Raw genomic sequence first — 26,626 nt, 5'->3', positions numbered from 1 at the left:
AGCTGAATCTACTTTCTGCTGACAGAATTTCCTGAAAAAAATTTATAATGTCAAAGAGATTAAATGAACAAGCAAAGCAGCTGTTGAATATTTAAGTTAAACTAATCATATATATTTCGTCATAAGGACATAATGAACAAACATGGCAACTTGCGCCTTCGAAAAGCGAGAAAAACTCCCGTAAGAGATTCAAAGGAACTACAAAATGCAACTAGAACTTGCAATCAAACCAACGAGAACAAAACAATTAGGTGTTCTGAAAGCTCGGGAAAACTTCGGCTTGTTTTGTCTTAATTTGAATTGTTCCGACCCCTCTTGAGGGAGGGAGGAACTATATACTCAAACGGGTTTTTTTGTTCAGACAATTTTGGGCGATCGATATATTCATCGTAGAGAGTTGAGACTGGTATCATTAGAAAGCTTGTCTAGCGTAAAATATGGTACTAATAAGACTTTTTTTGATTTTTTTCGTTTTTTACAGGGAGATACCGAGGTTTAAACTTTTGATTAAATAGAGTGAATTCCGTTGATTTTATTCACATTTTTCGGAAATTTGACAGAAAAATTTCGCCAATTTTGCTAAAATTTGTTAGAATTTTTTAAAGCAGGTCTTGTTGATTTCGTTTTTAAGGACAGAAAATATTGTCGGCTATTTCTATTTATTTTTTTGTGAAAAATTCTGGCTAAATATTTCAAAATTCAGACTTCATCAAAAACAGCACGAAATAAGTTTCTTTAAAACATTTTGATTAAATTTTCGGAAAGTACACACCCAAACACCACTAACGAAATCTGTATGGACTCAAAAGGGGGCTATTTCTACTTCAACTTCCGTTGCGAGTGCATCGTAATTAAAAATTAGCCGTTTTTTGCTAACTTTACTCGTTGATTATCAAAAGCGCAGCAATTATTTTTTTGATTTTTTTTAACTAAGAAAATATCACTATCTTTTACCGTCGAAAATTTAGGTGTTCTTAATGGACGGACAGCATTAGCAGTGCTAATTCTGGACCAATCTTGGACTGTTAAAACCCAGAAATAATTCGGATTGTAATCAGTCGGTCTTTTTTATAAAAAAAATTCGACCTTTTTTATATAATAATTAAATAACAGAACAATTCAAAGCAAAATTCACTAGTGATAGGTCCCATTCGCCTCCTAATTAGCTCCAAATTATTGTATCTAGTTAATTACTTGAAAGCTTATGATCGTTTTGACTTTTAAAAATATTTGATTTTTAAATAAATAAAGGCTTATTAAACTTTGCCTCCATTTTTCTCTTAATCTGTTCAACTTGTAGCTTATTGTCAGCAATGAAAAAATCTTTCTTATTTCAACTGAAATCAAATTCAATCTTTATTGCTGTTTTACACTTTAAGTTAGTGTTTTCTGGTTTTGATACCATAGATTTCACATTTTTTTATTTTCAGGTATTTGACCATTTTTCACGTTTTCTAGTTTTGTCATATTATCACGTCACTGACAGTTCATATATCACATTATTGGCGTTCAAAATAAGGCACAAACGATGATATTAAAATCCTTAAAGATATAGATTCTGGTTTCAAAGGCTTCGACAATACTTTCTCGAAGAATTTCACTGATTTTTTTTAAATTTTGTCTTTGTCTGTCGTTTCTACCGTGTCTTTTTAGTCGTATGAAAATTTTTGTACAATTACCCGGTTTCATTGGTTTTTCAGGGAAGAATAGATGAGCCGATATTCTGATATTAGTAGGTAGCTGATGGATTTCATGACTTTGAAAACAATTGTTTTCCAAAAAAACTCAACATCTCAATTTTGTTCCTCTTATTGTCTGTTTGTTACCTAGTCTCGTTAACTACAGGCCAAATAGGACAATATTGTTGTCAAGGGAAGGTGTCAAAGAGATTAGTATCACAAAATCTAATGTTTCTTAAAAAAATCGTTAAGACTTTACTAGCTCCGACACGGGTTTTTTCACACACAAAAAGTAAATTTATTTTTGATTTTTGTCATATTTTACGTTCTTTTTGTATACCTAAGGTATATTCTGGATAATTGAAGGTCTCAGCGGCGTCCTCTGGAAAAATAAACCAACCTATTTAATCTCTTCGGAAAAAATTTTTTTCGAAAAAACAAGTATTACTTAATTTGCCGTTTTTTGTCTACTTGTTACTCAGTTTCATTAATGAAAGGCCACCTCATACATTATCGGCTTTTGAAGAAGTTGAAATTGAACATATTTTGAGGGCCAAAGTCTGGCTTCGCGGCTTCGAAAGCGTTTTCTGGCAAAATTTAACTGATTTTTTGTTTTTTGTCTATTTTTGTTCTTTTTGTAACCGCATAAAAATTGAATACCCACAGTTCTTAATTCTCATTATTAGAAAAATTGATAATCGTAAACCTGTGGGATGTTTTAGTTGATTTTTAATGGTTTGCATTACTTTGAAACTAATTGTTTAAAAAAATAAGCGAATTTTTCAAATTTACTGTTTTTGCTCTTTATTGTCTTATTGTAACCAAGCCTTACTATGGACTGGTCCCCTATCTTTTCTGGCAAATTACAAGTTATTCTAGTTAGTTTCAGTTTTATCTGACTCTATTTTGACTTTGTTATTAAGTTTTGTTTTTTAAAACGGACAAATTTTTTGATGTAATTAATGTTTGTTATTGTTGTTTGATTTTGCTTTTCGTCTTGACTCGCTTTCTTAATATTGCCATATCTCATCAATCTAATGCATAATTTTTACTCCACTGAGGTATTTGCTTTGGAGGCTATCTTTTCGTTCATTCGCCAATTTTTTTTTTGAAAAATACTTGATTTTTTGGGGTTTTCTATCTGTTCCTCATTTGGTAGACAATTATGCCAAAATTAAGGATGAGCGGGGTCGGAACCTTATGTGCAATCGCACATTACCGAGCCTCCTTGTTTCCTCTAAATTCAAAGTTTGTTGAATATTCCATTTTAAACGATTTGCAAAAAAAAATGATTAAAATCTGGTATGTATTAGTATAATAGATTAACATCAATTAAAAGGCGTTTTGGGGTATTTTCGTAATAATTCAACTGTTTTCCCGATTAGTAAAATGATATACAAATTCCTTATAATGATGTGATAGTTATTTTTAGCTGCAAGTACGGCAAATAAAATATGTTGAGCATCAAGATATTGTAGGAAAAAAAAACAATTTTTTGAATAAAATACAAAAAAATTGGAATGGTTTTGCTATATTTGTTTTTAAACCTTTTTTTACCTGAGATGCAAAATCATAGAATCCATTTTCTGTTCTTTAAGCCAATTTGAAAGCTACTTCTATGTTTCTTTTATGTTTCCTACATCGTATACGTATTCCATATTTTACAAATACATGATATCAAATGTATTTGAAACGTGAAAAGACAAAAAAGTAAAAACAATTTAATTTATAAAGTTTGAAAACTTTAACCTCATTTTTTCATAGAGAAAAACATTGAAATAGTTTTTTATTGAGAAAAACATTACAAAACACAGTTGTTGAAAAACTGAGTCGATCATTGCATCTCAGTTCAATGATGTTCAATGTTTTTATCGATGAGATACAATGATCGACTCAGTTTTTCAAGAAATTCTAAATGAGACCACTTGTATGTCTGCTAAAATATATCGATCGGTCAAAATGGAGATCAATATATCCCTTTTTGAGGGTCCGATCAAAAAGGGATATATGGATTTAGTACTGACCGGAGTTTGGCTCACTGGCATCAATCATGCCCAGAGCCTTCGCTACAGATCTGTCCTGGTCCCCAATCAGAGGAAATGGCAGCTCCTTCAAACTGCAACCACCGCCCTTCTTGTCAGCAAATGCAAAGATATCCTTGGCCCAATTGTTATGATCTTCAACTGAATCACAAGACAGTCCGATCAACTTCACATCTCGATTAGAGAACTCCTCGTTGATTTTAGCCAGGGTTCCGATCTCCGTGGTGCAGACTGGGGTGAAATCAGCCGGATGACTGAAGAAGAGCATCCAGCTGTCCTTACCCTTCCATTCCAGCACGTTGAAATCGCCTTTTGGATATGTTTCCTTGTTTCATTTTAACACCTTGTACCAATTTTAAAGTCTTTTTCTGTATTTTTGCCATCAAGTATATAAAAATTTTCGATGTCTTGGGATACTATGTATGTACTAACAGAATAAACGAAGTTAGGAATTGTTGAAATGGACTCTAGTCTTAACTTTGATATACTATGGATCTTTGCTTCCTCAGTGGTAGTGTACAAAATTAGTACAAGATTAAACTTAATCAAAATCTGCCAAGAACTATCTACTGATTACAATATATTTGAACAAAATCAATTATGAAAGCAGATGTAGAACTGGATAGACCCCCGATCTGGTCAAAAATAGGCCTGAAGTTAGGGTAGAAATCAATTAGGGGTTGAAAACAAATCCAGGCCTTTTGTTGTCTTCACTGGCAGGTTGGGGAATTTGGTTCCCAGTCTCAGCACAGGTTGGGCCATTACTTTCTGTTGATTGGATCTTGAAACATAAACAAAACAAAAACAAGTCTGAAATCAAAATGTACAAATTAGGCAATGGTAGTGCACGGGATAAAACGATTTATAAAGGAAATCAGTTCTCAACAGCGGAGCTGGCGACTAGCATTGACTTGAAAACTTCAACAAGCACAGAGGTAACTAGCTTTGCGATAACTGATTTAGTGAATTGATGAATGAATTGGGCGGAGTTGAGACGAGGCAAAGCTGAGTTTAAATGAAGCCAGAACTAAATCAACAAGCCATTAAAACCAGTTCCATTTTCGAAAGCAGTTATATGTTAGAGCACTTACTCATATAGGAAAACGAGGACTTCAAAAGATATCAAAAGTTTCTCAAGTAACCAACCTTTTTAACTAAAAAAATGACAACGAAGCATTGGATCAAAACGGAAGCTAAAAACGCTGTCCCTGTTTTTCACTGGTGTGCCAGCATTTCCTGGGGTGACAGATCGCATTGAAATTTCAGATGGAAAAAAAAACAAAAAATATTGTAGCACATTAATTTAGGTCAAATGGAGATTTTCCAATAATGCGTTACAGATTCAAGCCTAAAATTTAACAAATAAAATTTCGTTTTTTTTTTCACAAAATTTTGTTTTAAAAACATTTACCACCGTCTTTCTGTTTTCTCCTGAAAAAAAAAAATTGTACGTAGTTTTTCTCTCTGTATCAAACAGATTTTTGGGAAATTGCAGACTTGAGGCAATTTAGAGCACTTAAAACAGACAAAAATCAGCTTTAAAAATATAACAGCGAAAGCAGAAAACTATTCTTTTCTAAAATTCGAGAGTTGTTTTTGCAAAAAACTTCTCATTAAATCAGAGCTAACCATTTGGGTATTTTCAAAACCTTGGAAACGTAAAAAAAACCAGTAGCATGAAACAAACATCAAATCAACCACATTCATTATTGAAAATCAAAAACGTCATCTTTTTTATTTGTATTCTTTAGTCTCAGAGCAGATAAGTCGGACTAATCTTCTCTAGTTCAATGAAATGATTTCGAAAGTTAGAGAGTTTATGGATTCTCAGGTTGAAACAATTAATACATGTTCACGTTATTTTGGAAAATGAGAAAGTCATTTTTCAGTTCTCTGTATTTCGAATTTGCTTTTCGAACTGATCTTTTCCCGTCTTTGGGAGTTTCTGTAAAAGTTTTCCTTTTCAGTTCTTAAATTAAAGTTTCCAACTTCTTCAAAAACACTCTTACTTAAAAGAGGGTAAAAAGCCAAAAATTAAATTTACAGATAATCAACGTTACTCAAAGCTACTAAATAAGACATTTTACGAGCAGCTTTCAACGTTCCTTTACATTAATAAAACAACTGAAGGCGGAGAGCAACAACTGTCAGAAGTACTAAAAAATCAAAAAAGAATAAAGTTCGAAAATTTTGAACCAAAACTTCGTTTATTATATCTAAATTTGAGCACGTCTGCAAATTAAAAAAAAACGAATGAGCTGATTATGCTTATGGAACATCAAAACTGACAAAATATTTCAAAGTATTTCAAAAAGTTCATTTCCAATTTTAGGCCCAATTTTATTATTACCGATACAAATGCTACCAGAAGTCCAAGCCTAATTATTTGGAAAAAGAAACAAAAAAGAGTCAAGGCACAAATGAATATTGTCGAACATTGTGTAAAAATCAGATGTCAAAAACTTTAATTTTTTGGGTGGCAAGGTTTGTATTTGTGTATGTGTGTGCGTGCGCGCCTGTGCGGGTGTATGTATGGGTGTGCGTATTTTTAATGTGTGCAAGAGAGAAAGAGTTAAGTTGAGAGAAATATTTCCTTCAAATGTTGGACAAAAACAGAAGGAGAGAACAAAAACAGGCAGAAATCATTAACAAAATTCAAGAATTACTAAAATATTTGCTACATTGTTCAGATTTAGATATGCTCGATTACTAGCCTGTGCTTATAAATCTGTACGTATATCCGTAAGCGCGCGCTTGCGTGGGTGTATTAATGGGTGTGCTTTGTGTGTGTGTGTGTGTGTGTGTGTGTGTGTGTGTGTGTGTGTGTGTGTGTGTGTGTGCGGTATGTGTGTATGCGAGAGGGACAAAAGGGATTTTTAGTGTGTGATATAGTGCATTCAAATGTTACACAAATAGACGTAGAGTGCAAAAACTGTCAGAAAGAAACAGAAATTACAAAAACCACTTAATATTTGCCAAAAATGCGGTTTCAAATGTGTCCAATACCAAATTTTGGTTATTTAAATATTCCTAAAAACAGTTCTGCGAAGTTTTAAAAATTTAATTGTCCCGTTGTGCCGATGAAATGTCAAAATTGAAAAAAAACATCTAAAAACAAAAATTTTACGTTTCAACGTTTAGTGTCAAAATTTCAAAATTACAGTCACGGATGTAATTACCTCAAAAATTATGTTTCCTTTAATTATTCCCACTTATTCTATTAAAAAACAGAAGACCTAAACAAACAGTGACGAACCTTGCGTAGTGAACAATTGACAAAATAAAAGTAAAATAAATTTACCTTTTTTGGTTTTGGGCTTTGTATTTGGGTGTTGGTGTCTTTTGTGTGCTGCGTGTGTGCTTTTATGATTTTTCTGTGTCCCTAAGATTCCACTACACTTATCTTTATGCGAAAGAGTTCTTGCTTTCGAAAAAAGACGGCATATTTTGTGGTTCAAACAGAACAAGAAAATTTTTTCCAATGCATATAAGTTGCTTTCAGATACTCCCAACGGTTTCTCTGGCAGAAATTAAAAGTTGTTTCTGCTAACTTGAGAGTTAAGTTCTAACATTCTGTGCTCCGCACAGACTCGCGTGCGTGAGCCGTCTTGTTGAACTTCATGACCCTTCACCGTTTTCTCAATCAATTCGTGATTTAAAAAATTTTGAAAAAAAATCAGCCAAATCAGCCTCATGACCACCATCAGAGTTAGTTCACACATCTTTTTGTGCCCATTTGCTGATACACAATTGCTACAGGACAGTTAGAGGTACGTTCTACGTTACTGAAGTAATGCTAAGTCTCGTGCGTAGGTAGTATAACCACTGCTATCTGATCATGAAATTATTGAGGTTGGACAATATTTTCTAAAACATCTACAACTCGAGGGAATGAAGCAAAATCAGAGCAACTCGAACTAATAACAACGACTGGAAAAGTTAAGTGACTAATGTCGGACCAATTGCTCTGAAATACTTGGCGTACTGGTAATCATTTAAAAATGGCTTTAGCAGGTACCTGAAGGACTTTAAATACAAATGCTTTTATTACAAAATTTGATTAAAAAATAAAACCAATCTAGACTTTTAGTAATGAACTGCCGCGAACTTAACTGCCGCAATGTTATAATGCATAAAATGCTCAATTAGGCCAAGCAAAAGAAACCAAGCATGAGAAACTCTTGACGAGGTCAGAAAAAAATCGGTAATACGAAAAGGTTGACAGGAAATAAATAAGTACTGCAAACTTTGTCTGAGAACAACCGACAACTCCAACAAAACCCATGCTAAACCCCAAATTTTTTTGTTCAATGCAATCATTAGAAACAGTATACATATTTCAGATACCCAGCTTCCAATAGCAAAACTTTGGTGAAAATCAGCCTAGCTTCAGCGGAACTTTTATGAAAAGAGCGTAACAGTTAAACCTGCCTCCCAATTCAGAGAATCTCGTCTCGACTATGTTTTCAAAAAAGATTTAGTATCTGACTCAGAGATCATAAAACATTGATTTTTTACGGACAAGAATTATTTTAAAAAACCTAAGGAGACTACGCATTTCCAACGCATTTGTCATCTAATTCAGCAACAACATTTTCTGTTACACTTTATATAATTAAAATAATAAGCTAATGATAGCCCATTTTTCAAAGAAAAACAAAACGCTATTTAACTGATTGTTATTTAAAAAAATTGTAAAAAAGCATTGGACTAAATTTCATCTCAATAAATTGTATATATATGCAATGTTAAAGCTTGGTTGATGTGTTACAAAATATATCACGTATCTATGTTGCCTTGCGTCTATTCTATACCTCAGTTCTGGTAAGACAGGTTCTGTACATAGCGAAGCCGAAAACAGAACGCATACTTAATGTACATCATATAAATGTTTTTAATTAGTAACTCATCGAATGTTTATAATGTTCATAAATGTTAGTAGCCAAACCAACTCTTTGAATGATATTGAAATTGAAAAGAAAAAAACATCTTAAAAGTCGCCTCGTGGCAAAAAAGCATTACAATCTCTTTGTAAAAAATGTAACGGTGGTCAATTTCAAATTTCTATAATACTCCTGACTTTGAACAAAGAGCAAAACAGTTTCAAAATTGGAAAAAATCACCGGAAATGAACACCTTTTATGGGTTGAGATGCACACTATTTCATGTCTGAAGTTCTTCAGACAAAAATACTTGCCACTGTTTGCGAAAACTTTCCGTTTTTGTGCGTAATGCAAAATTGAGCAATGAAATCTACGTATGCATTACCGCCAACATTTCCTCATCTGAATGATTTTCTCCAAAATCGCATTCTTCAAACATAATGCAATTCCACCTGTTTGATAGTAACAGTATGTTTCACGGGATTGAAACAAACAAGATATGACAATAAGATACAATGCAAAAAAAAATGATGTTGGTTTTGATTTACGCTCCAAACTTATTTGCAGTGTTCAGCTTTATTTGAATCGGATAATCATTCAAAAGCGGGAGGCTGAGCTTTAAAAATGGGCACTTTATACTTAAGGCAGGAAAATTTTTTTCAATTTTTTAATGCTGCGGTCTTGATGACTTACGTTCGCAACTTTTGATGGCGGAGAATCACGTCTGTGTTTATGTGCCACTTAATGGTAACAAGGAAACTCGGTAATGCGTGGCACATAAAAAGTTCCAACTCGATCTTATCGTCTTATTTCTGCCCAAAGAAACTAGAAGATCTTGATCTTTCAAACCAAAACAAAGTTTATTTTGTAGTTTTTAACTGAATAACTGCTGAGCAGTAAAGGATTTCAAGCAATTTTCATTAATTGGGTAAATGACAATAAGAATAAAAACTATTCGAAAGCTAGCGTCACAAATTAATGCTCTAAAAACTATAAAAATCGAAATCAGAAAAAAAACGAAATATATTAACAAGAATATCAAGAATTAAATAGTTTTCTATTCCTCAAAATTATTGCATTTCAAAAATGTGACATCACAAAGCAAGCATCCCAATTGATTTCTGCTATTCTGAAAAAAAACTCATTACAGAAGTTAAGGGCTAAAACAAAAATCCGCAACAATTCCATATGAATAACTCAATTAGGTTTTGGCCTCAAAATTTGAGCAAAAGCAGAAAATATCTCATTCGGAAAAAAAGCTATAACAAATAAATAAACAAATAGAAACAAAAAAATAGTTTAAATAGCCTGGAATTACTGAATGAACCTAAAACAATACAGTAACAGAGCGCTATGAACAGCACAACTTGCGCTGTTTAAGCGTTACTTTTGCCCAAAACGTTCGATTTGCGCTAAAAAGTAATGCGTGAAATCTTGAAGTTTTGAACAAGATTTCATTTTAATTCTCTCCACTTACACAGAAAGAAGAGATGGTTAAGCTGCTTTGTTCTTTTACTGTTTGCAACGCTGTTGCGATTCGAAATGTCCGGATTTCATGGACAAAGAACAAAAGCAACTCAGCTGTCAATCAACACCTAGTATTTAGCATGCGTACAAAGGATACGAAAAATGTAACAGGCTCAAGGCGTCTCCAGTGAAAGACTTGTTGACAAAAAACAAAAACTTGATTTCGGACAAACGATCACTTATGCTTTGGGGTGAAATTTTAATCAAATGGGTAGAAACTATAGGTGAGATGTTCAAACAACCTAAAATTTCTCGTTTACAAGGAAATTGTGAAATCAGGGACCTCATTGGGCTCTAGCAAGTATCATGAACGCAGTTCATTACTTGAAACTTTTTAAATATCGCTAGCAAAACAAAAAAAATGGAAATGATAAAAGAGGTAAAAAGGGATCAAAATAAAAGTGGTCTCCAGCATTTGAGGACTATTTAACATGAAAACTACAAAACTTCAGTGGTTGTCGACATAGTATGAACAAAAGAGGCTCATACAATGTATAAAAACATTCAAAACATTTGGAGTAAGACAACGTTCCGAACACTGCTAAAGGTCTTGAGCACTCAAAGCAGACGCTTTTGTGAGCAGGTGGATTTGACAAATTATTAGGCAGAAGGAATTCAAGCAATTTTCACTAATTGGGTAAATGACAATAAGAATAAAAACTATTCGAAAGCTAGCGTCAAAAATTAATGCTCTAAAAACTATAAAAATCGAAATCAGAAAAAAAAACGAAATATATTAACAAGAATAACAAGAATTAAATAGTTTTCTATTCCTCGAAATTATTGCATTTCAAAAATGTGACATCACAAAGCAAGCAACCCAATTGATTTCTGCTATTCTGAAAAGAAACTCATTACAGAAGTTAAGGGCAAACATAAAAATCCGCAACAATTCCATATGAATAATTCAATTAGGTTTTGGCCTCAAAATTTGAGCAAAAGCAGAAAATATCTCATTCGGAAAAAAGCTATAACAAATAAACAAATAGAAACAAAAAAAAAGTTTAAATAGCCTGGAATTACTGAATGAACCTAAAACAATACAGTAACAGAGCGCTATGAACAGCACAACTTGCGCTGTTTAAGCGTTACTTTTGCCCAAAACGTTCGATTTGCGCTAAAAAGTAATGCGTGAAATCTTGAAGTTTTGAACAAGATTTCATTTTAATTCTCTCCACTTACACAGGAAGAAGAAGAGATGGTTAAGCTGCTTTGTTCTTTTACTGTTTGCAACGCTGTTGCGATTCGAAATGTCCGGATTTCATGAACAAAGAACAAAAGCAACTCAGCTGTCAATCAACACCTAGTATTTAGCATGCGTACAAAGGATACGAAAAATGTAACAGGCTCAAGGCGTCTCCAGTGAAAGACTTGTTGACAAAAAACAAAAACTTGATTTCGGACAAACGATCACTTATGCTTTGGGGTGAAATTTTAATCAAATGGGTAGAATCTATATGTGAGATGTTCAAACAACCTAAAATTTCTCGTTTACAAGGAAATGTTGAAATCAGGGGGGACCTCATTGGGCTCTAGCAAGTATCATGAACGCAGTTCATTACTTGAAACCTTTTAAATATCGCTAGCAAAACAAAAAGAATTGGAAATGATAAAAGAGGTAAAAAGGGATCAAAATAAAAGTGGTCTGCAGCATTTGAGGACTATTTAACAAGAAAACTATAAAACTTCAGTGGTTGTCGACATAGTATGAACAAAAGAGGCTCATACAATGTATAAAAACATTCAAAACATTTGGAGTAAGACAACGTTCCGAACACTGCTAAAGGTCTTGAGCACTCAAAGCAGACACTTTTGTGAGCAGGTGGATTTGACAAATTATTAGGCAGAAGGAATTCAAGCAATTTTCATTAATTGGGTAAATGACAATAAGAATAAAAACTATTCGAAAGCTAGCGTCACAAATTAATGCTCTAAAAACTATAAAAATCGAAATCAGAAAAAAAACGAAATATATTAACAAGAATATCAAGAATTAAATAGTTTTCTATTCCTCAAAATTATTGCATTTCAAAAATGTGACATCACAAAGCAAGCATCCCAATTGATTTCTGCTATTCTGAAAAAAAACTCATTACAGAAGTTAAGGGCTAAAACAAAAATCCGCAACAATTCCATATGAATATTTCAATTAGGTTTTGGCCTCAAAATTTGAGCAAAAGCAGAAAATATCTCATTCGGAAAAAAAGCTATAACAAATAAATAAACAAATAGAAACAAAAAAACAGTTTAAATAGCCTGGAATTACTGAATGAACCTAAAACAATACAGTAACAGAGCACTATGAACAGCACAACTTGCGCTGTTTAAGCGTTACTTTTGCCCAAAACGTTCGATTTGCGCTAAAAAGTAATGCGTGAAATCTTGAAGTTTTGAACAAGATTTCATTTTAATTCTCTCCACTTACACAGAAAGAAGAAGAGATGGTTAAGCTGCTTTGTTCTTTTACTGTTTGCAACGCTGTTGCGATTCGAAATGTCCGGATTTCATGGACAAAGAACAAAAGCAACTCAGCTGTCAATCAACACCTAGTATTTAGCATGCGTACAAAGGATATGAAAAATGTAACAGGCTCAAGGCGTCTCCAGTGAAAGACTTGTTGACAAAAAACAAAAACTTGATTTCGGACAAACGATCACTTATGCTTTGGGGTGAAATTTTAATCAAATGGGTAGAATCTATATGTGAGATGTTCAAACAACCTAAAATTTCTCGTTTACAAGGAAATGTTGAAATCAGGGACCTCATTGGGCTCTAGCAAGTATCATGAACGCAGTTCATTACTTGAAACCTTTTAAATATCGCTAGCAAAACAAAAAGAATTGGAAATGATAAAAGAGGTAAAAAGGGATCAAAATAAAAGTGGTCTGCAGCATTTGAGGACTATTTAACAAGAAAACTATAAAACTTCAGTGGTTGTCGACATAGTATGAACAAAAGAGGCTCATACAATGTATAAAAACATTCAAAACATTTGGAGTAAGACAACGTTCCGAACACTGCTAAAGGTCTTGAGCACTCAAAGCAGACACTTTTGTGAGCAGGTGGATTTGACAAATTATTAGGCAGAAGGAATTCAAGCAATTTTCATTAATTGGGTAAATGACAATAAGAATAAAAACTATTCGAAAGCTAGCGTCACAAATTAATGCTCTAAAAACTATAAAAATCGAAATCAGAAAAAAAACGAAATATATTAACAAGAATATCAAGAATTAAATAGTTTTCTATTCCTCAAAATTATTGCATTTCAAAAATGTGACATCACAAAGCAAGCATCCCAATTGATTTCTGCTATTCTGAAAAAAAACTCATTACAGAAGTTAAGGGCTAAAACAAAAATCCGCAACAATTCCATATGAATAACTCAATTAGGTTTTGGCCTCAAAATTTGAGCAAAAGCAGAAAATATCTCATTCGGAAAAAAAGCTATAACAAATAAATAAACAAATAGAAACAAAAAAATAGTTTAAATAGCCTGGAATTACTGAATGAACCTAAAACAATACAGTAACAGAGCGCTATGAACAGCACAACTTGCGCTGTTTAAGCGTTACTTTTGCCCAAAACGTTCGATTTGCGCTAAAAAGTAATGCGTGAAATCTTGAAGTTTTGAACAAGATTTCATTTTAATTCTCTCCACTTACACAGAAAGAAGAAGAAATGGTTAAGCTGCTTTGTTCTTTTACTGTTTGCAACGCTGTTGCGATTCGAAATGTCCGGATTTCATGGACAAAGAACAAAAGCAACTCAGCTGTCAATCAACACCTAGTATTTAGCATGCGTACAAAGGATACGAAAAATGTAACAGGCTCAAGGCGTCTCCAGTGAAAGACTTGTTGACAAAAAACAAAAACTTGATTTCGGACAAACGATCACTTATGCTTTGGGGTGAAATTTTAATCAAATGGGTAGAATCTATATGTGAGATGTTCAAACAACCTAAAATTTCTTGTTTACAAGGAAATTTCGAAATCAGGGACCTCATTGGGCTCTAGCAAGTATCATGAATGCAGTTCACTACTTGAAACCTTTTAAATATCGCTAGCAAAACAAAAAGAATTGGAAATGATAAAAGAGGTAAAAAGGGATCAAAAAAAGTGGTCTCCAGCATTTGAGGACTATTTAACATGAAAACTATAAAACTTCAGTGGTTGTCGACATAGTATGAACAAAAGAGGCTCATACAATGTATAAAAACATTCAAAACATTTGGAGTAAGACAACGTTCCGAACACTGCTAAAGGTCTTGAGCACTCAAAGCAGACACTTTGGTGAGCAGGTGGCTTTGACAAATTATTAGGCAGAAGGAATTCAAGCAATTTTCATTAATTGGGTAAATGACAATAAGAATAAAAACTATTCGAAAGCTAGCGTCACAAATTAATGCTCTTAAAACTATAAAAATCGAAATCAGAAGAAAACGAAATATATTAACAAGAATAACAAGAATTAAATAGTTTTCTATTCCTAAAAATTATTGCATTTAAAAAATAAGACATCACAAAGCAAGCACCCCAACTGATTACTGCTATTCTGAAAAGAAACTCATTACAGAAGTTAAGGGCTAAAAAAAATCCGCAACAATTCCATATGAATAATTCAATTAAGTTTTGGCCTCAAAATTTGAGCAAAAGCAGAAAATATCTCATTCGGAAAAAAAGCTATAACAAATATATAAACAAAAAGAAACAAAAAAACAGTTTAAATAACCTGGAATTACTGAATGAAACTAAAACAATACAGTACCAGAGCGCTATGAACAGCACAACTTGCGCAGTTTAAGCGTTACTTTTCCTCAAAACGTTCGATTTGCGCTAAAAAGTAATGAAATGCGTGAAATCTTGAAGTTTTGAACAAGATTTCATTTTCATTCTCTCCACTTACACAGAAAGAAGAAGAGATGGTTAAGCTGCTTTGTTCTTTTACTGTTTGCCACGCTGTTGCGATTCGAAATGTCCGGATTTCATGGACAAAGAACAAAATCAACTCAGCTGTCAATCAACACCTAGTATTTAGCATGCGTACAAAGGATACGAAATATGTAACAGGCTCAAGGCGTCTCCAGTGAAAGACTTGTTGACAAAAACAAAAACTTGATTTCGGACAAACGATCACTTATACTTTGGGGTGAAATTTTAATCAAATGGGTAGAATCTATATGTGAGATGTTCAAACAACCTAAAATTTCTCGTTTACAAGGAAATGTTGAAATCAGGGACCTCATTGGGCTCTAGCAAGTATCATGAACGCAGTTCATTACTTGAAACCTTTTAAATATCGCTAGCAAAACAAAAAGAATTGGAAATGATAAAACAGGTAAAAAGGGATCAAAATAAAAGTGGTCTCCAGCATTTGAGGACTATTTAACATGAAAACTGTAAAACTTCAGTGGTTGTCGACATAGTATGAACAAAAGAGGCTCATACAATGTATAAAAACATTCAAAGCATTTGGAGTAAGACAACGTTCCTAACACTTTTAAAGGTCTTGAGCACTCAAAGCAGACATTTTTTTGTGAGCAGGTGGATTTGACAAATTATTAGGCAGAAGAAAGCGCTCAACAAGGAACAAAACAATTTCTCAGCGCGACGCTCGTTAATTTGAAAGGATATGATGTTCTCAATGGATCTTCATTTTTACTTGATAATTTTGCGAACAGAAAATGGAATCGAAACGCACCCACAACTAGTCTTTTTTCAACTGTAATTAAAAATTGTGAAAAGCTCAGTCAAAAGAAGCCAGAGAAAAGACGAAAAAATGAAATACTGATAAAATGAAATTAGACAAAATTAGCAAAGGTTTTCTAAAGGTTTCCGATATCCCTATTCTTTTTCAGATGATTTCCATTATTTTTACATTAAAAACTTTTTGTTCAGAAGGAGTTTACAGCAATTTGAATAAATAACTATCGTCTTAATTATACAAAGTACAACAATCAAGACGTAGACATAACCGACGTTTTTAGACTTTTAATAGACTTTTGTGAAACAAAAAACCTAATGGCTAGTATCCCAGAAAAAGGCTAGTTTAAGAAGTAAACACACTAACTGAGGAAATTAACTACAAAATGAAAACTTGCTAAGAAAGCCATTTTATTGACGAGAAACCAATTTATCTTATCTTTAGATTAAAATTTAGATGAAAAAAGTATTTAGTTAACAACTGATACTATTTGGCGAAAAAGTTAATTTGAATGGTTTTCAAAAGTTTCTAAATTTTTATTTTGATGATAAAGTCACAGCCAACCAATGGAACAGACAAAACAAATAACGATTAACTGAAGTCTGAAATGCTAGTAAAATTGATTAAGATGCATGATATGAGGCTGAAAACTTACAACAATGCAACAATCATAGCATATTTTGCAAAGATAAGCAGAATTAGGCAAAAATTCCAAAGGGTAATGTAAATTAGCGTGAAATGAGAAATGTTCAAAAACTTTACCCCCGATATTTCCTGGAAAAGGACACAACTCAAAAAAACCCTTCAAATAAAACATTCTGCGGTTGACCGGCTTTCTAGTAACGCTATTCACAACTTTGTACGAAGAATATTTAGGGAGGCCGAAATTGCCGGAGCAAAAAAAGGAGCACATAGTTCCTCCACACCTGTATGTGGGGTCGGAACAACAATGGCTGCACGAATTTTGATCCATCTATTAACTGCTCGCATTCCCTTAATATCATGATGTGCTTACAATCTTCAATTACACTTTCAATGATTTCAACAACACTCAGAATTCATTTTCTATTAAGTGGGTCGTTGCCAACAAATACAAATGAATAAAAGCTTTCCTTAAGCGAGTCGGGCACTGCGGGCGTACTAAAAATTCTAAAGCTAAAATGATAATTTCTTGAGGTAATGCCAAAGCTCCGCTAAAAATATCAGCTAAAAATTATTTTCAAGAGAAAACTAATCATACCTTTTTAAACGTCAATTTAGAAACAGCTGTTGGATCCGGTGTATAAGGCCAAAATTTAAAACGTATTTTGATCAGTGCCGACGGCGTATAATCAAGATGAGCGGCTGAATTGTGCTTTAGATGTACAAAACAAATCCGCCGATTTTAAAAAAGAAGAGTATAGATTGTAAGAACTCTTAATGTCAGAACGTAATTTGCGATCTCAGTTGTAAAAAATATATAGCACTTTTAGCGGCAAATTAGCAGATTCGCAATGATTTTTGAAAGCAATGAATTAGAAAAGCCGCCTATAGAGTATATTATAAAAACAGGACGCCGTTTGAACTTCGTGGACCTTTAATAACTTAAACACAAGAAACATGTGAGCAAACTATTCAATCGCACATCATCCAAAAGATGTATGCCGATTTATAAATATTCGATGCATAAAGAACAAGTATGGCCCACGAGTTACAAAACTCTCCAATATAGCCCACGAGTTACAAAACTCTCCAACATAGCCCACAACACGCCGGCCTGAAAACATCACATTTCTCATAAAAATTTTTTCAAGATTTTTTCAAGATTTTTTTAAAGAGTTTGTCTCTTTACTGTAAATTTTTCACACAAATAAAGGAATTCCAGAAGGCTACTCTTGTTTATTTTCATTTCTCAAGAAAATACAGCAGGATCAGTAATGTGCATTTGCACACAATGTTTTAACACATCAGATGCCCAACACTTTATCACATAGGAAAACCTAAAACTAGTTTGCCTATATACGCAACCTCGTTTGAGAATTTTCACAAATTGCGAAATCAAATTCTAGAGTTTGGCAAAACAAAGTAAAGTGATTTAGTTTTTCTCAGAGCAAAACAAGTTGGATGAAAAACAGGAGCAATACTGATACGTCTTCTATTTTAAATCCACAGAAATCTCATATTATAAACTACTTCATCTGTTTTCTCTAAGATCAGGGACAAAAAAATCAAAAAATCTGAACCATTACCAACAATAATCGGAGGCCCGTTCTTAGGCAAAATTTTTTTTTCGAATCAGCATTAAAAAGCAGTACAAGTAGCTCGAAACCAAAGGAATTATTTATATTCATTTTTCGTGTGCGATACAGTACTAGAACAACTATATTAATCCTCCAAACATTTGAAAAAATCTAGAAAGCAATTTGTTTCAGAAAATCACTACCTTCAAATAAAAAAAGCCAAGCTAATTAAATTTCTGTTTGGCAATTTAAAAACCAAATAGTTCTACATTTTTAAAGCAACCATTTCAATAGATAAGAAACAGTTCAGTTGTTAAACTTGTTTGAAATAATTTTCTATGGCTAGTTTTAACGTTCAATATGACTCTTTGACTATTCCAATTGAACACATCCTATTTAACCAAAATTCGCAAATAGATTGTCAGTGTTTGGTCAATTATTTTTTGTTCCGACACCACTTGTGGGGGTGGGGGGAAACAGATAATCAAATAGGCTTTTTTGTTCAGTCAAGGTTGGCCGATCGATATATTCATCGTAGAGAAATGTGAGTGGTATCACTCAAAAGCACTTCAAGCCTAGAACTTGAAATTAAAAAGACTTTCGAGGAGATATCGCGATTGCAAATTCTGTATGAACACGTGATAATTGGTATGATTTCGTTCACTTTCAGCGTTCTTTAGGCCCAAATTAAGATACTTTCTATCAAAATGTTCATTCAAAATTAGATTTAACGCTAAAAAATGAAACAATGTTGTGTTCCTCTATAGATGAAAGGCAATAAAAAGAATTGTTTTAGTCTCATCGGGAAATTTACTATCACAAAAATTTGAATTTCATAGGAGAACTGTTTATAATTGTTTCGTATTTTTTTTGTTTTTTGTTTTGCATGTCAAATTAAAATCAGTCACGTTTCATGCCCATTAATGACAAACCTCATTTACAGTCAAACGAGGCCCAAAGGCCAAATCAATTTTTTCAAGGAATCGCTCATGTTTTTTTGGTTCTAATTAATTTTCGTAACTTTTATTGAGTTCAATTTTGAGATTTTAATGTATTTTTATAGTCTTATGGCATAGACTCGTCAAAAGTGCAATTGGCTGCATACGGAGCATTAAGTGAACCTCTTTGTGCTCTGAGTGGAAATCTAATGGCTCTTTAGACTTGAAAACAATTTTTTGAAAAAGAAAAAGTTGTTTGTTAATTGATTTTATACACATTTCTGTGAACTTGAAGTTTAGTCCCACTAATGCCAGAACCCATGTTCTCTCTACTGAAATGAAATCTACTCTGGTTAGTAGTTTTATCTTCTAAAAATTGGTTTTATGACTATTTTTTTGGATTTTTGTTCAGAAGTTTGGTTCTTTTTGAAATTTTATCAACTTATCTCAACATTATCACTTACCAGCGTTGTGAAAACGTTCAATTGAACATAGAAAAAGTTTTCAAAGAGTACATTTTGGTTTCAATGGCTTCTCGGACTTTTCTACTGAAATTTTCATTTTCACCTGTATTCGTTGTCGACTCGTTGTCATAAATTTTTTGGCGATTAATGACACATTATTGTGTTTAAGGAGACATCTCATTGTCGACCCATCGAGGCAAAAAACAGCGTATTTATTGATTTTCATTTGAAAACTAGTGATTTTAATGTCTTTGATACTTCGAATTTCTACAAAATTTTGTGGTTTTGAATAATTTTTCATATTTGAAGTCTTATTATTACAATAAAAAGGATCCTAGTGGTGTTTAAAAAATTATTTGAACATAATAACAGTTTTCACTGAAACGGTTTTTTTATTGGCTTCGGAATTTTTATCGCATTTTTTAAATTAAATTAGTTGTTTTTGCCTATGTTTGTTTTTCTTTATGTAGTCGTGAATCTTTTTCCAAAAAAGACACCTCTTGTTAGTTTCCTATTGAGGAATAAATGAACATATTAAAAGCAGTCTGTTCATTGCTAATAGTTTCAAAGTTAAAAACATTTTTTCAAGAATATTGTATTTAAAAAAATTCTTTTTTTGTTTTCGTTGTCTACCTGTTTTCGTTATCTCTCATTCCCATCGTTGAGAGATCCCAACCTCCTTCTTGTAAATTAATTAATAATTTGCCTACTGATATCATGTCATAACTGACGCTTTGCATGTTCTACTATATGCGTTTTCATTAAAAAAAAATTGAGTGGTCCATATTTGTGTTTCTTTTTCATGCCTTTCACCATCTCCGCGTTAACTGTTCCAAAAAATTTTCAGAAGAGGCCCAAGAGAACATATTTAATTGTTCGGTTTAACTTTAACTGAAATAATAAAAATATTTTTTATATAATAAAATAACATTAGGATAATAGCTGATAACTTTATAGGCTTCACTTATAGGCTTCAGTGCTTTCGTAAATTGCCTGTTTTTTGAGTATTTCTAGATCTGTATTCCAGTTCAATGGCTGAGTCCAGCCAAAGACATGTCCAATTGATTTCTTAGGGACTTGTTAGTAAATTCTTGATTGAAAGCTAAATGTTCCTATGACTTTTGAAATTATTTTGTTTATTAAATCTTTGCCATTTTTTCTCCACTATGTCGTCTTGTTACCAATTCTCTTTACGCACAAGTCCGAACTGCTTTGTACTAAATAGAACTGCTTTGTTTAGTTAGGGTTTCATTTGATGGTATTTTGATTTTGTTACTAGGTGCTCTTAAATTTAGATATTGAGTTTTTGCCGTAAATAATGTATTTTTTGCTTATTTTGTTGTTTGTTTGTTTTTCTCATAGTCTTATTAAGGACAGATCTTGTTAGTGCTCTAGTGCTGCTAATGAAATTCTTTTAGTAGTTTGGACTACTAAAAGTTAAAAGTTACAATTAAATTGAACACATTACCGAGTCTCCTTGTCAACCCTAAGCGCCAAAATCAGCCAGAAGACAAAAACTATATTACTTAAGAAGGGAACAACTGCAAAACTGCAATACAGTTGAAGCTAAAACAGATTTCAAAAATGATTGAAAAAGCTATGCTCCCGTTGGTTTTTCAGCTCAAGCTTACAAAAACCTCAAAAAAAATGTGAAGCTAATTTTTCCAAGAAGGTCAAACCTTTGATCACATTTTTGAAAAAAAGAAATACGACATAAAACGGCTTCACAAAAATCTTATTCCTTCACAATTTTCATCGATAACGACTTCATTTTTTGATGAAAACAGTAGGCTCTCTGTAAAACAGCGGATAAACAGCTAACTGTTTATCTTGTTTTTGAGGACGAAAAGTCAACTGGGTCAGACGAAAAATCGATCCAGCGAAAAATCGTATATAAACCACAGGACTAATAAATTTGCAATATACTTAGTTTCGAAAGCAATTAAAAACGAAACATAGCACGATAAGTCAAGAAACACATAACAAGTAGTCACACATAACCAGAAGCACCTCAAAAGTTTTCATAAAAATTAAACAACCAAACACCAGCTATGGATTAATATCAACCAGTGTTGCTTCGCGGGTAATAATAAAATCCTCTTCAAGTAGATAAGTTTATCCTCCAAAGCAAAAGTAGGAAAACATGCAACTTGATTAAATACGTAAATAGCGGAAACAATCGAAGAAAGATTGGTGTTGTCTTTACCTTTTGACTCAACTGCAGCTGGCTGATGTTGGTCCACTTATTCGCGCACACAAGATTTAATCACAATGCTTCTATTTGAAGCAGTAATGGTCGAACAGCTAAGCGCTCGTATAAATTCAAGCTCAATAATTGACCCCTTAATTTCGTGATAAATTCTGTCGCTGCCACAGCGCTCGTATTGGTTTAAAAGCTGTTTGATCATTGTATTATTAAGGTCTAATCAGTCTACCATATAAGTAATTGGGCCAGCACAACGACTGCAACGTCAACTGCAAAATTAACGACCAAATGCTCCTGGTCTGAGAAACTGTATCAAAAAGTTTTAAGCAGTTCTTCTGATACTTCTTTCAACTTATCTCTTTTAATAAGGAAATTACTAATCAAAAGGGCACAACCACTGCCTAACCAGTCGCCTTTACATCTCGACATCTAATCAAAATATTTGTGCGGTCTTGTAATTATGGATATATGGAAATCATGTGAGCTATTAACAAACATAACAGACTACCACCGGAAGAACTGCACTCGATCAACAAGCGAGGTGTGGCTTCTTTGCTTGTAGCTAGCTCAATGTTAGGCTCCGTCTCAGTGAGTCGAAGGTGAGTAGCAGAAAACAGATGGGAGGCAGAAAGAGGGAAGTAATTAAACAATGAAAACTGTTTATTAGCAAAAAATGCAAACGGGCTAGCAACTATAAATTTATTCTGTTCGAAATTACTTTGTAACTTGCAAAAAAAATAACGTATGCGCATCAAAAATCGGGGAAAACTGCGCCAAATTATCCAAGATGTTCTTATTGGCAACAAAATGAACGACAGAATGATTGATCTTATTTTGATGTATGAAAATGTATGTTTTTTCTGCTTGTAATTCAATGAAGCATCGGCCACAGCAAAATAGAACTTATTTTACATTATTAGACTTTCGTTACGAAAAAAAAAATTCTAAGAAAATGCTGAGATGTACCTGCAAATAAAATGTTTCCCGTCAAACTTAAAATTTTCTGTTTTCAATCTCAAATCTCTTTAAAGAACAGGCAAACTTCTGACCAAGTTGCGTCCTTAAAAATTATTTTCTGCTTCCTTTAAAATAGATTTATGGATTAAATGTCAACATTTGCAACAAACTTAGCATGTTTTCCTGCATTTTGCATTCAGAAACAGAGAACAAGTTATAACCTCAAAAATTGCTAAATATTTGGCGATTAAATATGAAACATACTAACATACTCGGCAGATAGCCCCAAAATAGCAGCTATTGAAGAGAAAAAATTTAACGTTTTACATAAAAAATGTAAAAAGTGTGTGCTATTTTAAGTTAAGAGTACCCACAGTTATGTAGACGGGGCTTTTATTTGGAGAAAACAGAGCAAATCTAAAAAAATTTAAGCAAAGTTTGTTTCCAATAATAGTAAATTTTTGCATTTTTCACATCGGAAAGTGTTGATTTTTTAACAATGACAACATCAGATAATATAATATGGCAAACACAACCAAAAAAACTGCCTTTTTCTATTGAGAATCTGTGAATATGATTGATTTTAAAAAAAATAAATTTGAATGTTTTTTGGAAAAGAATAAAATCTATTACCTAATTCAAATTTAGTTTGGTAATCTGTGACAAACTTGAGCAGTGATTTGAAGGAAAGTATAGAAAAAAGGAAAACAAATGTGGGGCAATTCAAAAATTCTCAGCTTTTTGCCTATCGTCTATACCAACAGGATGACCGCAATATCATTTTTGTACTTCTGAAATACATTAATGATGAGGAAATGACCCCCAACTATTGGGCTTTGAGATATGCTTAATAAATACACACCAATAAAAGCTGGCTTTGGTAAAATTTGGCACCAGTTGGGAGAAAAATAATGCAGTAATTTTCTTTCCACTCATCTAGTCAATGCATCTATCAAGAAAACTTCATTCTCACGCTATAACGTTAGGATAGTGTTTTCGCAAAATTTAAGTTTTCAGAAAACTTCGCAAAAACAAGCTCAAGCAAAACTCAAAATTTGCATTTTAGGGCCCGGTATAATTCCTAAGATACCCTTGTGTGGCTATATGGCTGCCCTTTTCAAAAATGATCCTTCTAATTTTCTGATTTTGCTAAATTTGCAAAAATTGTGTTTTCCTTGTTGATTCCTGACGGTGATATTCCATTTCTTTGCTCCAGGAAACGTGTTGTCACAATATCTTCCCATTAGGTTAATTTATTGTCGCCTGAAAATTGGTTTTGGGGATTATTTGTACACAAAAAACTTGAAAGCCATTTGGCGAGAACTTGCAAAAGGCGAGAAAAAAAGGGCACTTTGGCAGCCGTTATTTTGTTTCTTATCAACAGCACTTTGACATGACAAACAAATTGCTCCAGCTAGCATTGAATATAAAAGCACAAATTTGGAAAAGGTGCATTTCATTTCAGGTCCTTGAAAATGATAATCTTGTAACCTTGAAAACCTATGCGTTTTATATTTGATTTCTTAAAGGGACGTATATAACTTTTCAAACAGATTTGGGCAATTTTTTTGTCAAAATTGAATAAAAATCTCAGTCTTAAATATCAAAACATAACCGACTAACGTCAGGCGAATTGCTCTCAAACGATCGGCGAGCGGTTGGCTTCGTCAACAGCTAGCCACGGTTTAGTGACCTCAGGGCACTACATATTTATCCCGTTTCTGAAAACGAAAGTCAAATGGGTCAGGCGAAAAATCGGCCAAGCCAAAAAAATTGCATAAAAGACAAACAGGGTTAATAAATTTGCTACAAATTGCTTTTGAGAGCAATTAACAATGGTTTCCTAAAAAGTGCCTGTTAGATCAGTTATAATAAAAAAATTTCAACTATAACTCATGAATACTGAGGATCAGTGATGATGACATTACGCAAAGATGATGACATTACGCAGGACATTAATATCTTAAGAATCAATTCATTGTCTCAAGAGATTATCAGGTATCCCTGTTTCAAGCCAGAAATCGTTTCACAGGCTCATAAAGATCCATACACTTGGAACATACGAATTTTCCAAAAATTTGAAAAGTTTAATTTTTATCCAAAAATTATTAAAATTGGAGTCAAAAAAAATGTTGATCACCATCCCATTAACTCTAGAAAATATGCAGCAGCTTATTGTCAAACCTTGGAGGGGGTTCGAGGGCCTCTGTTGCCGGAAAAAATCAATAACATGAAAAATTGCAAATACTTTAAAAAATTGTTTAAATTCGTGATATCAAAATCTTGAAGAACATTCCATTGCATCTCTAAACTATGCAGTAATATGTTGTCAAACCCTAGAGGAAGTTCCGAGGCCCTTGAGGCTAGAGAAACCTAAGAAATGACAAAAATTTTTAAATAACAAAAAAAATTGCAAGTTTTATAAAAAAAACTTGCTATAACTTGTGATATTAAAAAGTTGAAAATTAATCCATGACCAATAACATCTTTCCAGAAATTTATTATCAAACCCTAACGGAGGCTTTTTGGCCTTTGAGGTTCAAAAAATCTGAATGATGAGTATAAATGTCAAAAAATTGGAAAAAAAATGGCTAAAAATATGAAAAATATTCTAAAATTCGTAATGTTAAAATCTTGCAAGACATTCCATTTAATCTAAAAATTATTCAAACCGATTTTCGAACCCTAGAGGAGGTTACTTGGCTCTTGACGCTGAAAAAATCTAAATAACTGCAGAAAAATTTCAAAAAAAACTTGAAAAAAAGCAAGTTTCATAAAAAAATTGCTAAAAATTGTGACATTAAAAAGTTGAAAAACTATTTCATGTCAGTAACTTATTATCCACCCCTTAGGATGTTTCCTGGCCCCTGGGTCTGGAAAGACCTGAATAAGGATAAAAAGCGTCAAAAATTTGAAAAATGCACGTTTTGTCAAAAAATTGCTAAAATTTGTGATGTTAAAATGTTGAAACCATTCCATTACCACTAGAAACAATGCAGTACCCTATTATCAAACCCTAGAGGAGGTTCTTCGACACCTAGTACTCATAAAAATTAAAAAAGTCAAAAATTTTCAAAAAACTTGAAAAAAAATTGCAAAAAATTGCAACCGCTTGCGTTTTTAGCAAGCGGTTGTTCGTCAGTCTAGCCACGGAGGGGGAGGGGGAGGGGGGGGGGGGGGGGGGGCAATAGGGGGGTTCACCAGTGGTGGTGTCTTCAACCTCTAAGAACCGCCCTTCACACCATAAGTATAAGTCTCCAAAACAGTTTGAGCTGAGACAGAGCTGAAAGGCTCTAAGAGCACTTAATGCGTTTATCCCGTTTTTGAGGACGAAAAGTCAAAAGCGTCAGACGAAAAATCGGTCAAGCGAAAAATCGCATAAAAAAAGACCGACAGGACTAATATAATTGCTACAAACTTCGTTTGAGAGCAATTAATAAGGAACCTTGGACGCTTCCTCATCTTTTGAAAAGTAGCAAAAATATTGATGATTCTTAAAATTCACCAAGAAAGAACAGAGATATTCTAACTATTCAATTTCTGGTTTCCATTTTTCGACATTGAGTCCACTATAATTGCTTTGCTGAACAAAATACTGTTTGAATGACAATTGGACATAATAATGGAATAATGAAACTAGCCCACCGAAGTAAAAAAAAATTCGCTTAAAATTTTGAAAAAGCGGCAAAATTTAATTAAAACGAAACAAATTTTGTTCGACGTAGTAAAAAAATAGGAGAGTAATAGTAGCCAACAGAGAAGATGACGGCTCTCAATAACATAACCTACTAATATTGTTCGAATTGCTCTCAAATGACTGGGTCTCTCGATTAAATTCACTACGGGTTTGAAATGATACTATTAGTGCTTATTTGGGCCAATAGAGAGATTTAAAGGGAAAAAAGTTAACGCCTGAAAAAAATTAAAGCATAAATCAAAACTGCCGGGAAAGTTTTCAAAAAAAAGGCACAGACATACTTCTGAAGTAATTGCTTCAAATTTCGTTCC

General features: G+C 33.1%; 1 protein-coding gene across 2 annotated transcripts in view; it reads right to left on the bottom strand.

Moving 5' to 3' along the window:
• The window catches only part of LOC142345718 (peroxiredoxin-6-like), a 46,624-nt gene extending 24,846 nt beyond the window's left edge, over positions 1 to 21,778 (bottom strand). Inside the window, exons 1-3 of one of the 2 annotated variants that reach the window (XM_075397992.1) lie at positions 21,662 to 21,778; positions 4,420 to 4,502; positions 3,704 to 4,030 (exon numbers count right to left, since the gene is read on the bottom strand). In XM_075397992.1, coding sequence (XP_075254107.1) covers positions 3,704 to 4,030; positions 4,420 to 4,483 — 391 coding nt within the window. In that variant the 5' untranslated portion in view covers positions 4,484 to 4,502; positions 21,662 to 21,778. Of the gene's footprint in view, positions 1 to 3,703; positions 4,031 to 4,419; positions 4,503 to 17,074; positions 17,254 to 21,661 lie in introns of those variants that run through there. The other variant, XM_075397991.1, reaches the window with a different exon arrangement.
• Between the last annotated feature and the right edge of the window lie 4,848 nt (positions 21,779 to 26,626).

Source organism: Convolutriloba macropyga, chromosome 9 (genome assembly GCF_964194025.1).
Source record: "Convolutriloba macropyga chromosome 9, txConMacr16.3, whole genome shotgun sequence".
Lineage (NCBI taxonomy): Eukaryota > Metazoa > Xenacoelomorpha > Acoela > Convolutidae > Convolutriloba > Convolutriloba macropyga.
The sequence above is the reverse complement of the archived record's forward strand: the minus strand, read 5'-3'. Positions and strand labels throughout refer to the sequence as shown.